The sequence below is a fragment of the Platalea leucorodia genome, assembly GCF_965183815.1.
Source record: "Platalea leucorodia genome assembly, chromosome: 7".
NCBI lineage: Eukaryota > Metazoa > Chordata > Aves > Pelecaniformes > Threskiornithidae > Platalea > Platalea leucorodia.
The window spans coordinates 3,241,835-3,258,165 of record NC_138829.1 but is presented as its reverse complement, the minus strand read 5'-3'; the positions used below and the strand labels follow the sequence as shown (position 1 = coordinate 3,258,165).

The 16,331-nt window shown below is 54.8% G+C and overlaps 2 protein-coding genes across 6 annotated transcripts in view; both read left to right on the top strand.

Moving 5' to 3' along the window:
* The window catches only part of SOS2 (SOS Ras/Rho guanine nucleotide exchange factor 2), a 55,773-nt gene extending 53,691 nt beyond the window's left edge, over positions 1-2,082 (top strand). For all 3 annotated transcript variants that reach the window (XM_082316685.1, XM_082316686.1, XM_082316684.1), the window contains one exon: positions 298-2,082. In XM_082316685.1, the coding sequence (XP_082172811.1) occupies positions 298-807 (510 nt within the window). In that variant the 3' untranslated portion in view covers positions 808-2,082. The remainder of the gene's footprint in view (positions 1-297) is intronic.
* A 3,186-nt stretch (positions 2,083-5,268) lies between these two features.
* On the top strand, positions 5,269-13,221 carry VCPKMT (valosin containing protein lysine methyltransferase; the record flags this gene model as incomplete). Of its 3 annotated transcripts, none has more annotated exons than XM_082317957.1 (8): positions 5,269-5,480; positions 5,688-5,798; positions 6,023-6,095; positions 7,043-7,162; positions 8,671-8,775; positions 9,353-10,078; positions 12,385-12,986; positions 13,082-13,221. In XM_082317957.1, the coding sequence occupies 6 exons, from the start codon at positions 5,269-5,271 to the stop codon at positions 9,365-9,367; spliced, it is 636 nt and encodes a 211-aa protein (XP_082174083.1). In that variant the 3' UTR covers positions 9,368-10,078; positions 12,385-12,986; positions 13,082-13,221. The 3 variants fall into 3 exon arrangements, with proteins under 3 accessions (XP_082174083.1, XP_082174082.1, XP_082174081.1); XM_082317956.1 differs by having other exon boundaries at positions 9,353-10,705; XM_082317955.1 differs by having other exon boundaries at positions 9,353-12,986.
* Positions 13,222-16,331: the final 3,110 nt, after the last annotated feature.

Here is a 16,331-nt window from a genome sequence, read left to right as displayed (position 1 = left end):
CTTTAAGAAAGATCATCGAGTCCAACCATCTAGCCAAGCAGGACTTCGTTAGGCTAAAAGACTTGTAAATGCAGTGCTCCAGTTGCCCTTGCTAAGTTTCGGGTTCCCGGTGTCCAAACTCTGCTAGCTGCTTCAGGAACATAGCGGTCACATTCGGATCAAAGGTAGGGCTATGCCGGCGTCGTGTTTCTGACAGCGCCGGTAGCAGATGTCAAGAGTTCTGCATCTGTCAGAAGACACGCTCTTTATCTAAACATCTGCCTTTCTTACAATGTCTTTTTCTTTGTAATGTCGTAGGGAAGTTTAAAGTCGGATGACGATCCTCCAGCAATCCCACCCCGGCAGCCGCCGCCTCCAAAGATACAGCCTCGTGCTCCTGCTCACCCTAACCCCTTTGACCAGCCGCTGCACAGTCCTCCTCCTCCACCCCCCCGGGACCCTCTGCCCGATACTCCGCCACCGGTACCGCTCCGGCCGCCCGAACACTTTATCAACTGCCCTCTAAACCTCCAGCCGCCGCCGGTGGGACGCTTGCACAGAGATCCCGACTGGTTGCGGGAGGCGAGCACAGGCCCCAGCTCTCCCGGCACTCCCCCCAGCACGCCCTCTCCCAGGGTGCTGCGCCGCTGCTGCGCCATCAGCGCCAGTCACAACAACCTGGTCCACCCGCCTGCGCCCCCCGTCCCGCCCCGGCACAATTCGAGCCCTCAGTTACCAAAACTGCCGCCAAAGACTTACAAAAGGGAGCTCTCCCACCCTCCTTTGCACAGACTGTCTTTGCTAGAAAACGCAGAAACTCCTCAATGACCTTAGCCATAGTAGTCATTGACACTGGAATAGTATTTGTAAAGTTCCTTTTTTTTATTTATTCAAAAAAGGCAGTGTATTCTCTAGTACTTTCACAAATTATGCTCTTAAAGTGCTGCTGATCAAAAAAAAAAAAAAGTTTAAAATTGGAAAAATAAGACTACACACACTCTAGCCTGCGTCTGTTGGACAGCATTACCCTCAGGTGATCAGCAGCATTGCCTTGTTCACGTCCTCAGTGCCGACAGTTATGCCAGTATACAAAATGTATCTTTTGCACTGTAAACTACACTAAATGAATTTAAACTGACATCATTTAATTGCACTGAGCCAAAAAAAAAGGTGCGTCTGTGGAATTTTTTCAAATTTGAGCACTAGTGGCCTTTTTTTTTAATTAAAAAAAGAAAAAAAAAAAAAACAACAACGGGATGATTACACAAGCCGAGGATATACAGTGTTACCGATTTTAAACCTCCGGCCACTCGCATTCTAACTTTGTGTAAGCTTGGAGGTTCGTGAGTGACAGCTACTGTTCTCGAAAATTTTAATGCCGTGTCTTAATTGCCACTGATTTGCTGCTGAAGACAAAAAAGAAAAACAGGTTGAAATCTAAATACCAAAATATTCAGTGGGTTGTGGTTGTTTTGAGAAAGGATGGACGAGGACTACGTGTCTGGGGGATCGGAAAGGATCCCTAGTACTTAGCATGCATCTTGTTCAGATGTGCCTTTTTGTTTTGGTAGGCAAAGGTGTCTTAAGCTAAAGAGTTGTCTACTGTTCTGGAGAACAAAGCTATATGCCGTGTATGTACAATTGTTTATATTGTATATTTACAGATAACGCTAATAACCTGTATAAATTTAAGTGACTTGAGGCCTATAATACAGCCTGCTACTCTTGCAATCTTATACGGTCAGAAGTGTTTCCTCTGGCTTAGGGACAGTCTTGCCTTCCAAACCTAATACCTTTCTTTAGATCTCACTTAACTTAATCGTGAATCCATTTTGGAAATTGGTAGCATTTAAACCAGCAAACACTTAAAGCTTTATTAAACTTTTTAAACTGATCAGTGAATGGAACTTTTATTTGCCAGTTGAACGACTTGTTTGAACTGGTGTGAGAGTGGGTCTGTTTTACTGGTAGTACTGTAGCAGCATTTATAAAGTGGCCAGAAGCCACATTTTATTTACTGGTCTGTGGCCTTTTACTGTGCTTTGTATCAGAGTTCTTAACAAGATTAATAAATCACCCCAGTCTTAATTTTTAAGAGCTTGAGCAGTGCGTGTTCCTTGTGAGGACAAGGTTGGGAATTGGATTTACCGAGTCTTTGGCAATAGAAAATGCCCCAGTTTTCCGGCTGTGGTTGTCCTTCGGTCTGCAGTTGGGCCTGAGGCACGGCAGCTCCCCGGGAGCTGGACCTTTCCCTCCACCTACTCGGCCCCTCTAGCTGGAGGAGTGCTTTTTCTGGCTCCTGGCTGGAAGAAGAGCGCTGTGGTGGGACTTGCAGCAGCTCAGCCTTCCAAGTCGCACTCCGGCTTTTCTCCAGCCTGCCTATATTGCTCCCACCGTCTCGGCATTCCCTCTGGAAAAGGAGAGGAGATAAGCCTGGGGAGGGGTGCTCTTTTTCTGGGAAGCTGCATTGTGCCATCTGTCTCTTGGATGTTCTCCTACTGCCCGTCCCCTGGATGCTCCTTTCCTGAGGAAGAGGAGAGGGCTGGAATCTGTCTCAGAGCTGTCGCCCTGAGGGCCATTTGTGCAAGGAGCAGAACACGCTTTATAAAGGAGAGCTGCTTCATTTTGCAAAAATAACATTCAAGAAGTCCCAAACCTGAGATGCATGAACTGGGAGGGCGGGAGGAGGACGATGCCTTGATGATGGTTTTTCTTCTGCAGTAAAAACACAGCTCATCCTCTTTTCTCTAAGTTTGGGAAGAACTCTTCTGTTGGTATCTGGTGGTGAAACTGCTCGGTGAAGTACTTCCCTAATGCTCTCCCCGTAGAAAAGGCAGGCTGTCGGGTTTCACCGTTTCAGTGATCTGCAGAATAAGCTGAACAAGCGAAAACTCTTTTATTTAGTTCCTTGTATTAACTCTTTTGAAGTCCCCACCAGCAGCTATTGCTAAAAGATGAATAATATTTGTTCAGACTTTCACATTTTGTGTGTTGTTGAAGGGGAAAAAATCCTCTCCCAAATTTTAGACTATATAAATGTCAGCTTTATACCTTCCTGTACAAGTGCTTAGACCAGAAGCATTTTCAATATCCCATATTAAAATATGATAGCTTTATAGTTTGGTCCTGACTCAGCAAAGCCCTTACCAGAGCATTTTAAGCTTAAGCATCTGCTGATGGGTAACGGCTTCCATACGTATCCAAGTACTTCCCTCCATCGAGAGCTTTGTCAGGTTCTGGTTTGCGATGGACTTTGAGGAGAGTTTAAAGTTGTGGAAGCAGGAGTGTACGTTTATTAGAGTTAACCTTGAAATGATGCTGCGCAAGGATGCCGTTCTCTGAACAGCCCTTTTTAGGTGCCAACTTACATTTTGTGTCGACGGCCTACAAAAATACCTGTGGGGCTGTGAAACACTTCCTTCTTTTAACTCTTAAACCTGATTGTGACAGAGGGAGTTTGGGCGGCAGGTCCAAATTCCACAGTTGAAGCCAGAGAAAAAGAAATGCATAACTTTCAGTAGGGGCCAGAATGGTTTCATTAGGAAAAAGAGTGATGCAGTTCAAGTCTCAAGCCCAGGTCATGGTTCTCTATTAGGTTAACATGGACAGAGGCAGGCATTCCTGCCAGAGCCTCTCGCTGCGGTCTGGGGATGTCCTGGGCAGCAAAGATGCATGAAATGTTACTCCTACCTTTATGGGGCCAGCTCTGGAGTTAACCTGAAGTACAGAAACCACAGCCTGATTCAGAAAAGGGGCCTTGCTTGTGGATAACTTACCGCACAATTAAGCTGTCCTCCAAGCATAACAGGAGCTGGAAAATACAAAAAAAAAAAAGAACGATTCCAAGGCAGGGCAGCAGCAGCGGGAGGAACGGCGGGTACCGAAAGGCACGTTCCCAAAGCGACTATTTGACCGTGGAAGCGGTCGAAGGCAGGCAGATTCCCACCAGTGCGGTTTGAGGGAATGCCAAGATAGCAATAAATTAACATCTCGGTTACTTCATAATTAGAGGGATAGATAAAAACAGAAAAAAAAAAAAAATGCTAGAGGGGAAAAATGTGAAATTGCTGGGTTTGAAGTTGGCTTGTGTGGGGAAAGGCAGTTCCCTCAGAAAAGCGCAGATAAACAGATGCAATGTGAAGGCAGTTAGCAGCAGAAGAAACATCTTTCTAGTTGTTCTCTGTGATCCTATTTTGAGTTATTGAGTTTTAGCATTTCCCCCTGCTCTGGAACCGGAATAACTTCTTTGGGTGCTATGATTTGGTTATAGCACATCAGAAACAAGAAAAGACAAAAAAACAAGCATCTTTTGTTTCTTTTTTTCCAGATTTACTCCGATTTTCAAAAATACCCCACAGGTCTGAATATACCATTAAGAATCCCTAGCAAATGCAGTAACTCCTCCCTGGGGAAGGGAGTGAGCGTTAGTAAGAAATGCTAGGAAATAAAGTAATTAAAAACTTTCTTCCACATGTTCAAGCAAAACAAAAGCCTTTGCACTTAAAAACGTTGATGCACGGTCAGCTCCTATTCAGCTGCTTTTTTAAAACCTTTCTGCAAGTTTAAGTGTTGGCTGAGGGTCTCCAAGGCCCGTGATTTTTATCAGTCTTGTGGCTCTCGGTAGGACTGCACGTCCCCAGCGCTTACAGGCTGCCCCGAGTAACTCGGGAAGCAGATTTTGAATCGCTGTGTGTTCGTTTTTCAGTCAGTTCACGTGTGGAAAATTTCTCTTTGCGGCTGTCTTTCCTCTGGCTGGTGTTTAATGTCTTCTGTAGCCTGATGGCCTAACCAGGAGGGCCTGGCGTAGGGCCTGCGGCCTCCCAATGGAGATCTCCCACCTCTGAGGGAGCCCTGACTTGTGGCAAGCGTGCGCACGGCTGCAGTAGCCCGACGGGCGGTGGCTGCCCGTGTTCTCTCCTGCGACAACCAGGCCTGTTAACGCAGCAGCTTTACGTTCGCTCCTCTGCTGCCAGCAAGCACTAAAGACGAGTAAAAGTACGTTTTTCTGTCGAGCAAGGGTAGCCCTGAATATGCTTTCATGTAATTAACAGGCAACTTACGGGAGAGTTGGTGAGGAGGGGTAGGGAGCGGCTTACACGGAACGGCGTCCCAGGGGATTTGGGCTACTTCAGGGGAGAGGGTGGCACCGTGGAGGGACGGCGGCACCGGTAGGGAGCGAGGCCGGGCCGCCCCGGGGCAGGGCTGAGGCGAGGAGGCGCGAACGCCCGCCATTTCCCCTCAGCGGGGCGGCGCCGGGAGGAGGAGCCGCGCCGCCTCCCTGCGGCGGCCATGGCGGGCTTCGTGCGGGAGCTGGAGCGGCGGGGCGGGCCGGCGCTGCGGCTGGAGCAGCGGGCGGCGGGCGGCGTGGGCTGCGTGGTGTGGGACGCCGCGCTGGTGCTCGCTAAATTCCTGGAGACCGGTGCTTGTCCCCTCGCCCGCCGCGACGTCCTCGAGTTGGGAGCCGGCACCGGTGCCGTCGGCATCATGGCGGCCACGCTGGGGTGAGCGGCTGCGGGCGGCCGGGGCCCCTCCGGAGCCCGAGGGCGAAGCGGGGAGGGCGCTGGCAGCCGGGAAGGGGCAGGTCCCCAGTGCCCGTTTCCCCACCTCTTCTCCCGCTTTGTGGCTATGAAACCTTTAAATTCTCGCAAAACGCCGGTGTTGTGCGCGGGGGCCGGTGGGTTTCACGGGTCACCCCCTGTGTGTTGCAGGGCAAACGTGACCGTCACCGACCTCGAGGAGCTGCAGGAGCTGCTGATGGTTAATATCGAGAACAACAAGCACCTGGTGACAGGGTCAGTCCGAGCCAAGGTACTGAAATGGTTTGTATGCTCCTTTACTGCTCCTCCTCGGCTTTAACGCGGCTTCTGCTCTCGCTTGAGTTGCCACAGATCCCTGACAGCGCTGCTGCGACGGGGAAGCGCGATGCCAGAGCACGGGAGTTGCCTTTATGCTCAGCCCTTTGCTGCTGCGTCTTGTCTAAAACTGGTGTTTATTTTCACCGAATCCGAAGCTTGGTTTCACCTCTTGTTTTGCTTCTTTTTAGGGGTGAAGATGTAACAGAATTTCAGCCTCCCCCCGATTATATACTAATGGCTGATTGCATTTACTATGAGGAGGTAAATGAGGACTTTGCAAAACCCCTGTAGAAAGCTTCCTCGGGAAGGGTGTGGGTTCAGGGTGAGCAGTGTTCAAATAAATATTGTGCTTGCACCTTGGTCCCCGTAGTTTAGAGGAATACGTAGAACAGCACTGGAAGAGGCATTTTTAACAGATTCAAGGCCATTTCAGATTCAACCAGAGACTTTTTTAATGTTTAAAAAACCCCCAAACTTTATATTTGTGCTTCCCCTCCCTTTTTTTTTTTTTTTTAAATTGGGAAGGAGGTGTGAAGCAAAACATTGTGACTGATAGCTGTGAACTGTTTAATGCATTGGTAAATGAAATTTAATAGGGCCACATCTGCACCGTTTGGGTTCTCCCCACGCTTCCCTTGGGAAGGCAAAAGGAGAAATCATGCTCCAGCGAAGCGGTGGTTGTAGTCTGCCCCATCTCTTGAGCTCCGTAGGATGTGCACAGAGAGCTAACAGAAGTTGCAAGAACAGGGAGATGACCCCGCGTCCCGGTGCCCTTTCGGCGGTCTTACCAGCCCCTTGCATTGGCTCCCTGCGTGTTGGTCCTGTTTCCATACGTAGTGGTCTGGATCTGAGCCGTGTTCCGAGAATGGTTGAGAAAACTCTCACTTTTGAAACGTGACAAGAAACAGTCGTTGTTGTGTGCCTCAAGGAAATGCCCGCTCAGCAGTGTGGGATGGTTTGGCTTTGGTGCTAGTTCAGTTTTCTTGGTCAGTCTGTGAAACTCTTCTCCTCGGCAGTCTCCCTTTCTCCTCTGCTTTCCAGCTTGCCCCCATGTTCTTTTTGTCCCAGTTAAAGTACTAAAAATAACTCCCTGAAAAGCAAAACTGGGAAGTTCTCTCTTGGGTGAAGACTTTGTCGAGTTAGAGGGTATCGTACCAGTAAAATGAACTTGAAATCTAAGTGGGAAATACTTAACCTCTTTTGGGCAGTCATTAGAACCGCTGCTGAAGACACTGAAAGACCTTACTGGCCCCGATACGTGCGTCTTGTGCTGTTACGAACAGAGGACTATGGGAAAGAATCCTGAAATTGAGAGAAAATACTTTGAGGTAAGTGTTTTTAACGTGTGCTTTTTGACACTGGGAAAGTAGCTTGGATACAGGTGGTCTTTGTATTGCATCAGCTGAACATCAATGGCAGTTGCTACACGTACAAATTCAGGTGACCGCACAAAGTAGTTTGTAGCAGGAGAAGCACCTTTGTCTTTAGATGGGGCAGAAAATTTGGACGGTGACTCTTGAAGTTATTGTCCAACTTGCCAGTAGAGACTTTCTGGATACTTACGGAGCTAGCTTTCCCTCAAAAGGTCAAACTAACTTTTCTTGCCCTACTAATCGTAGCTGTATTGATGCTTTTGATCCGGGCAGCCAGACTTGCATAGGTTGTTAAAAGCTCCTCTGGCTTGTGTCACCTTCCAGATTTGCAAAAGGGCCACCGTAAGTGAGGCAATACCTGTCAAAATCAAAGCAATCCTTTTTGTATGACCAAGTCAATTAGCAGTCGGTTGCTGCCTTCTTTCTGCAGCGGTTATCTCGATGTTACCAGAGGTTAGTGGGAGGATTAAAAATTAGTCTGGTGAAAATCTATTTTCTTTTAGCGTGTTCCATTGAAAGCAGAGGGAAAATACAGGTAAAGTTTTCCAGAGTGGCTCAGGAACTCAAGGCTCTGCTAAGTGATATAGCTGCTTTTGCAAAAACTTCCCCCCTCTACTGACAGAGCGTTAATAGGTGATGTAATTAGGTAGCCCAGCTACGTCTTCTGTGCAGGTAAAGAAAAGGAAGACGGGTAGCAGCAGAATCCCTCCCAAGGCTGCGGGGACGACGGTCAGTGCAGGGTTTAACTCTGCACCTGCGAAGGCTGCTGGAAAGCAGCCCTGGCGCAGGAGTACGGGATCGTACGTAATAACGTAACAAAAAAGGGGAAGGGCAAGAATTCCAGGGCGATTCGTACGTGTTAATAAAAGCACCTCTTTGATAATTAGCCATGCCTTGAACTCTTGTGGGGACCTGACTGCGAGGAGGGCTGCTATAATTATGATCAGCTCTGATGAGGTGCCACTCCCACAATAAATACAATAGGCGTAGGTGTTTCTGGAGGATTTCTGCTTTCTTGTAATTTATTTCCTTCCTTAGCTTGCCAAGGTTCCGCCAAGTTAATCTTCTGAGCACGTTGCAGAGGCGATGCTGGGGTTTTTTTAGCCTTTTTTTTCCCCCTCCAGTTGAGAAGGTTGGCAGACAGAGGCAGGTGCTGTGGTTTGGCTTAGCACTTCGGAGACTGGAGGAAGCAAAACGTTGTCTCGCAAGCTTTTAGGTTTTTCTTAAATGTTGCAAGATGTCTGTAGCTTCGAATTGGCAGAGGAGCAGGGTGAATGTGCTGCACGGGCGGGGAATAGCTTGCGCGTTTGTAGAGGCCTTTGCTGGAATGGCCTGAGCGTGGCGATTGCAGCCTCCCGAGGCTTCTTGCCCTCCTGTGGGTATATCGTGGGACCGTTTCTCTGCTTGGTTCAGAAGGGCACTCGGTGTCACTTGAACTGTTTTGTGTGTTCTCTGATAACCAGCTGCTTCAGGTGGACTTTGAGCTGGAAAAAATTCCCCTGGATAAGCACGATGAGGAGTATCGCAGCGAAGACATTCATATCGTGAACATCCACAGGAAACAAACGGTAGGTTAATTGAACTGGCGCGGCGGACGCTGCCGGGAATTCGCAGCGCTGCTGTTTACTTGGCATAGTGTGAGCGTTCCGGGGGTGAAGCTCTAAACTGGCTGCGAAATACCGTTAGGGACCCCGCGAAGCTGCAGAGCAGAACCGTCCCGGTACGAAGGAGCGCCTTTGTTCCCAAAGCCAGCGCTCTGCCAGGTGTCAGCCTTTGTCTTCAGCAGGACCGTCCTTGAGCTGCGCGCTGACTTGCTCTTCTGCTTCCGCACTGTAGCGCAGTGGGATCTCAAAACTGGAGTTTTGAGGCACCAAAGTAATAAAAATAACATGCCCGCTGCTGCTGTAGTGCTGTGTGCTCTGCTGGGCAGCCCTCTCCCCAAACCCAGTCTCTAGAGGGGGTGCTTAGCGCCTGTCAGGGTTGGCTGGATCATTTTTTGGTGAATCGATGGAGCAGAAAGTTATGCATGAAGAAAATATTTTGCATATTGTGCTGACACAACATGCGGGTCCGGTGCTTAAACAAAAACGAGCCGCTTAAAAAATCCGTACCTTTTTTTTTTTTTTTTTTAAAATCTCTTTACAGACTTTTCCATCGTGAGATCTTTGACCACAGCGTCTGTCCTCTGGCAGCCGGTAGAGCTCTGGAGAAGAGGGAGAGGGTATAGAATAACCCCACAAAGGGACTGTCTCCAGTGTGGTTTGTGACTCATCTACAGAATGGCTTCTCGATGGTGGACTTGGCGTGAGGCACCCGAAGAAGTGGGCTCGCTAGACCGGATCCACGGACAGCGCCTTCCAGGCGGGCTGCTGGGAGCTGCCGGTGTCTGCGGGCTGAGGCAGAGGAGGGCGGAAAACGGCGGCAGAGTTTTGCCCAGAGCAGCGCTGGGCGCCTGTTCTGGGTACCGCTGCCGGGCAGCCGCTCCCGGGAGCAGCGGGCGTCTCGCCGAGGGCTCACGGAGCGGCTCCGAGGGCACCGCACCGAAGGCTCTGTGAGGTGAAAACTCTGCGAGCGGGCTCGCGCGGCCCCACGTAGCCGGTCAATAAAACTTTTGCATTTGAGGTGGGCCTCGCGTGGTGAGGGTTTGGGTTTTTTTTTCCCAGCCTGTGGTTTCTGTCTCGCTCCTGCGTCACGGAGCTCCTGGGCGTCTCCTTCCCGGCGCAGGGCGTCCTGGCGGTGGGTGCTGTACAGATACAGCACGCGCACGGTCCCTGCGCCTGCGCAAAATTGTTCTTTTATTTCCGCCTGCGCTTTTCTGGTATAAGGATCTGCGGCGTTAGTTTGTCACCTTCAGATGATTCTGGTGAGCAGGTCTGTTGTGCTGCTGATATTCCTCACCAAGCTGCCTCCTGTTGTCGCGCAGCGATGGCTTTGAGATGCAATTTCAAAGGAAATCTCACTTCTGCTCTGCAGTGGAAGCGGCCGTGGCTGCCTGCGTCATCCCGCAGCCCCGACTGCGTGCTTTGAAAGTAGGTCTGCTGCCGGAGAGGCGCTGCTCCGCGTGAATTACGACAGCCCGCTCCCCGAGCCGCTCCCCGTTCACAGCACGAGTGGTCCCTGCTTCAGAAACCTGCGTATTTAAGCTAAATCGGCTGAGTTTTCTCAAAACCTCGGCTGTTGGTTTTGGAGGGAGCCCTGCTCGCAGGCACCCGGGCGCTTTCCGGGCCTGCCCTGAGCCCGGGCTCCCCTTATCTCCAGTAAGAGCCTTCCTTCACACTTCATAAAACGCTGCGCCGGCTTGCAGAGCACAACAGCGATGATTAGCGAACGCACGGCAAAGCGAGAATGTAATTTGTCATAACCTCACACGCTATTTGTTAACTCGTTAGGAAAAGAGCTCCTTAATTAACCGGTGGCCTGCAGGAAGGTATTCACTGGTGTGCGTACGCCAGCGTGACTTCCCCGGTGGAAACTCTTGTTCAGCAGAGCTGTCCGAAGGTGCGCTGGAAGGACGGGGCGAGAGCTGTGCCGCTTTCTGGTAGCGTCTCCCTGCCGACGCAGCCTCTTCGCTGACCGCCAGCCCCCGCGGAGGCGGGGAGCGGCGTTTCGCCGGGGTTTGGTGCTGTCAGAATAATTGTATTTTATCTACGGGGCGTGCAATTTCAGCACTTCCTTTTGTACACGGGCTCGGATTCTCTTTCAGAAGAAAAACAGGGAGGAAGTTGTGCTTTTCTCTTCCCCGCTGGCTGCTCCTCCGCGCCCTCAGCTCCCCGCCTGCAGCGCTCGCGTTGTGAACGTCGTCGGGCGAGAGGGACCCTGGGGGGGCCGGGTCCCGTCACCCCCCGCGCCACCGCCGGCTGCGCCCGCTGCGAGGGGGGATGTCGGACCCAACCGCTTCTGCTGCCGCCGCTCGGCCGCTGCGAAGAGGAAACCGCCGCTAACCAGGGCAGCGGGCAGACGGCGTCACGTGCGCGGCGGCTGCCGCCTCTCTGTGTCTCGTCCCTGGAGCCACCAGATGAAACGGCTGCTTTTTTTTGGGGGGGGGAGGAAAAGGGCTTTTGGAAAGGGGGTTGGGATCCTCCCGCCGGGGCCGAGCTCCGCGGTGGGGTGGAGGGCGGGTGGCTGCCACGGCGCGGGGATTACGGCTCTGAACTGGGGGCAGGCGTGGGGCCCCCGTGGAAAACTGGGCGTGAGGGAGACGCTGGTCCTGCTGCTTGCCGGCGTTGCCGCTCCCTCACCCATCCCGTTTGTCCCCGTTGGCTTTTTGTCCTGGCTCTGTCCCCTCGGGGAGGGCGTGCGTCGGCGCCGCTCCCATAAACAGGGGGCCCGTTTGGCGAGGTTTGGCCGTGGCGAGGTGCCTGGGGCGCTCCTGAGAACAGCTCCCGTCCCTGCCAACGCCGTACCGGCCCAAATCCGCCCCGGCGCTCTCCGCATGGTAGAGCTCATCCCTCCCGTGGCTCCGATGGGTGCGTGGCCACCTCCGAGCTGGCTGCCGCGGGATCCGGCAGCACCGAAGCTGCGGTGTCCGAGCAGGGTGCCCATCCTCTGCGTCGTCTTGCCAAAATTTGAGTACACCCTCACAGGAGAGAGCAGCCAACCTCCCTGCGCCACAGCTGCGGGAGCCGGTTTGGTGCCGCTGGTCACAGGCCGTGACATTTGGGAGACCGGGGCGTTTGCCAAACATCACGCTTAAATAACGGATAATTTTCTGGAATGATTTCAGCACCAGCCCGAAGGATGGGAACCGCGCTGTGGGGGTTGCGGGCGCGGAGGTCGCGAGTGATTGCCACGGGGGAGCCGTGATGCTCATGTGCCGGGGCAGCATCGCCTCGCGCTCGGGTCACACCGCAGCCGCGGTGGCCGGTTCTTCCGGCAGCACCCGCGTCTCAGCGGCACCGATGGCCGTGCCGTCGTCCTGTGGTCCCGCCGGGGCTTTGCCGAGCCGCTTACTCTTTGCTACGACAGCCGGTGCAGCTTTTCACTTCCACTTAGATCGACGGCGAGGGCGCCTGGATGCGGTTGGGGTGGAGCCGAGTGTTTAATGCCAGCTCAGCGCCAGCCGCATGAATCGCTGATCGCTTCTTGTCGCAATATGAGTCACGACACAGCTCAGAAACCTGTGGGACCTCAGGAGATTCACCCTTGATGCTCTGTGATTATTTTTTTTTCTTTGCTAGGAAGAGCACGGGACGCGGAGCCGCTGCTGCGGAGTGTGCCAGTGTCCGGATCCGGCCGTCCGCGAGCGATTCCCGCCTGCCCCCCGGCGCTGCTGCAGAGCCCCGGGACTGCGTGGGGCCAGGACCCGCGCCCACGCATCCCACGGCGCCGGTGGCTTCGCTTGGGAAAGTCTGTCCTCCGCAGCTGTGTAATCATTTTCCGTGGCATGTAATCCTGGACAAATGGATTTTCATCTTAGAAAATGATACTTCTTGCCTGTGGCATTAAGAGATTGTGTTAGAAAAGGCTTTTTATTACGGCAGCTCTGCTCCTGCTCCCTCTGACTGCAGTGGGTCCTCGCTAAACGGGCAAATGGCTCAGTTAAACAGTGTCTCTGGTTCATTTAGAGGGAGCAGATGCCCCCCAGCCCGCGGCTGATCGCTGCCGTCGTGCCATTTCCTGAGCCTCAGCCGAGGAGCTGCTGCCAACGGCCCAGCGACGCCGTAGCTCGCCCGCTCGGCCACGGGAGATTACCTACGGGGGCTCCCATCGCCGGCCGCGCTTGCCTCCTGCCTCGCAGGGCCCCGAGAGGTGGGCCGTGCCCAGCTGAAGGAGAGAGATGGTGAGCACAGGATCCCAGTTTGCACCTGCCCTGCCTGGGAAAAAAGAAAAAAACAAACAACTAAAACTAGCAATTTTGTCTGTTTTCTGCAAAAGGACTGGGCAAGGCTCCCTGGGGACTGCGGCAGGCGTGGCACCGGCGGGTGACCGTGATGCTGGCAGGGAGGGTGCGGATAGCAACTGCTGGCCTCCTTAGCGGCATCGCGAGCCCCAGGCGTTTCGCCAGCCTGACCTGGGGGTGTGTGGTGGTGCGGTGATGGGGGTGCGCAGTGGTGCGGGGATGGGGGTGCGCGGTGGTGCGGGGATGGGGGTGCGCGGTGGCGTGGGGATGGGGATGCTTGGTGGCGCGGGGATGGGGGTGCGCAGTGGCACAGGGATGGGGGTGCTCGGTGGTGCGGGGATGGGGTGCTCGGTGGCGTGGGGATGGGGTACGCGGTGGTGCGGGGATGGGGGTGCGCGGTGGCACGGGGGTGGGGGTGCTCGGTGGCGCGGGGATGGGGGTGCTCGGTGGCGCGGGGATGGGGTACGCGGTGGTGCGGGGATGGGGGTGCGCGGTGGCACGGGGATGGGATGCTTGGTGGCACAGGGACGGGGGTGCTTGGTGGCTCCTTGGCCCGGCGCACGCTGCAGGCGCGGTCCCGCGAGCGCGTGGGCGGGAGGGGAGGGCTTCATCAGCGCCGGGCACTTCTGTGGCCTCCAGCACGTGGGATGCAGGGAGCGGGATCGCAGCCTTCGCCTCCCGCCCCCTCCTGAAACAGCGTCGGCTCAATCTGCCGAGGGCTTGCCGCCGGCACAGTGCCCTGCCTTCCCCGGGGCAGGGAAGCCACGGGACCTGCATCTTGTGATCCAGCAGTTATCACCTTTCACATCCTGAAACAAAAAAAGTTCATTTTCCACTGCTGAGCAAACGATGAGGGTTTTTTTGTGACAAGGAGGCCGGCGAGTGCCTGCTCCTATGCTGGTGGGCAACCGCAGCCATAGTTTTCAGCCGTGAGTACGGGTGTTGGGGTGCTCCCAGCCCTGGGGAGGGACCCGGGACCTCAGCAGGGTGATGGTGCAGGTGGTCCATGCAGTGGCCTCCTTTCAGGATCTCCTTCTCTTCCCAGCTACTGTCCTGTGGGAAGGGGAAGGAAGATGCCAATGAGCAGAGAAGGCTGTGGCTGTAGTTCTGGCAGATGTTTTTCGGCCTTCGGAGACAGTTCTGGAGGATGCTTCTCTTCAAGATGGATGCCGAGTCCACCCCAGGTTTGCTGTGGAAGGTTTCTCCCATCGCTGCGTGCTGTGGGACCTGCGTGGTCCCGTCAACACCACCTCTGTCTTCGCTCCTGTAATTAACGTGGGCCAATTATTTCTGCCCTCGCGAGCTCCCACGTGGGACGTGGGGGCAGCCGAGGGCTTGTCGGGGTGACTCGGAGCGGGTGGCGATACAGGCTCCTGCTTTGGCTTGGGTATGTTTTTATTCCTCTTGCGCTTCTGGGTTCGGTCTGCTGTTTGTTTTTTTTTTTTTAAAAAGGAAAAGGCTGCGTAAGGGAGAAGACAGCAGTGGGCGGGAGGGAGGTGGGGACGCCCTGGGGAAGCAGCCGGGCTGGAGACGGCTCTTGCCAAGCGGGGATGTGGTCCCTGGGACCCTGCCAGCACCGGCTGGGAAGTGTGGGCAGCCCCGCGCCGGTGGCCGGTCCGGCTGCCAGCAGGATGGGGAGGACGCGTGGCATGGCCCTCTCCACGCACGCCACCATCAGCTCACCCATTTCCTTCCTCTCGCCACGACCGGGCGGGCAAAAACCACGTTTCTTCCCGCTGCTTCTGCGCCCTGCCCCGGAGGAGGTTTTGCTCACGGCGATGCAGCGCTCGGCGGCCTTGAGGCCCCATCCCGGCACGTCCCCATCCCGGCGTGTCCCCATCCCGCAGTGTCCCCATCCCTGCTGAGCCCGCGCTTCCCATTGTGCCTGAAATCTCTGACTCATCGGTCTCGTGGCCGGCAGCCGGGGCCGAGCTGCTCCGCTCCGGTGCAATCCCCGGCGTGTGGCGGGGCAGCCGCCTCCGCCGCGGCTCACCGGTGTTTCTGTTCCCCTCCGCGGCAAGGCAGGAATCAGCCGCTTCTCCTCCCGCTCTGACCAGCCTCCGAAGCCCGGCCCTCCTTCGGCTCAGCTTCGGCTGAATCCCGGCCTGAGGGCCCTGGTGCAGGCGTTTAATCTGCCTCTGGTTAGGACCTGGGCTGCCCCGAGGGGAAAAACATGCCGTTGTGTCCCTGACGGGGATGGAGGTGACCCCGGGTGGGCTGGCTGCTCCCCAGCTCGCTGTATGCATCCTTGCCTGCTTGCTGGGACCAGTTTTCATGCCTAGGGTGATGCGCGGACCTTTTCCCAGTGTGGGCTCCAGGAATCCAGTATGAAGCTGCGGGTGAAGTCGTTAGTGGCAGTTTTCGGCACATGCTTTGGCGGCAGCCGCACGTTTTGCTCCCCCGGTACAGGCTGGCAATGCGGGCTCGACCCAGTCACCGTGCGGTGGCCTCCAAGGGCCAGTGAGGCCATGCAGAGGCACAATATCCCGACATCCCTGCAGATTCCCAAGCTCCAGCCACCCTTGCTGAGTGCAGGATCCTATAAGATGCCTTAAATAAAAATAAACCAGAAAAATAACCTGGCATGTGCTGCACTGAGCATCGCCCTGAAAAGAAAATCACGGGTGGAAGGAAAGCCTTCGTGCCCAGCGAGGCATCCCGGGAGCGGCTTCGGGCTCTCCCTCCCGCTGACACTGGCTCATCCGCTGCTCCCGAAGCAGGGCAGAGTCCGAGCTCGTGAGCGAGACGCCATCAGGCAGAGGTAAATCTGGCAGCCGGGCGCACGGCAGGGAGGAAGAAGGTCCAAAAAGCCGCATTTGGGGAAGCAGCACGTCGCTGCACACCCATGCCTTCGGGCTGCCTCCATCCCCTTCCCTGTGCCCCCAAAACCCTCGTTGCGGTGACATCCATGGCGGAGAGCACGGCTCAGCCGTCCCCCGGCTGCTGCTTCACCGTGCTGAGCACGGTCAGGTGCTAAATCCAACGTGGCTGCTTTTTGGAGAGGGCATCACTTTTGGGGGATGTGCATCATTTTGGGGGGGAGTGCCCTGTTTTGGGGAGAGCAGCGTGGGTTCAGGGGTTGCTTCCCCACCTTGGTTCGCAGCCTTTTCCACCGCGCACGGGACCTGGGGTCCTCCAAGGGCTGCGGCACGAGAAGAAGCCGAGTGGGATGGGGCAGGTGGGTGTTGTGAGCCCCTGTGGGAGCCGGGAGGTCCCTGTGGGAGCCAGGAGGTCCCTGTGGGAGCCGGGAGGTCCCCACAGGAGCCGGGAGGTCCCTGCGGGAGC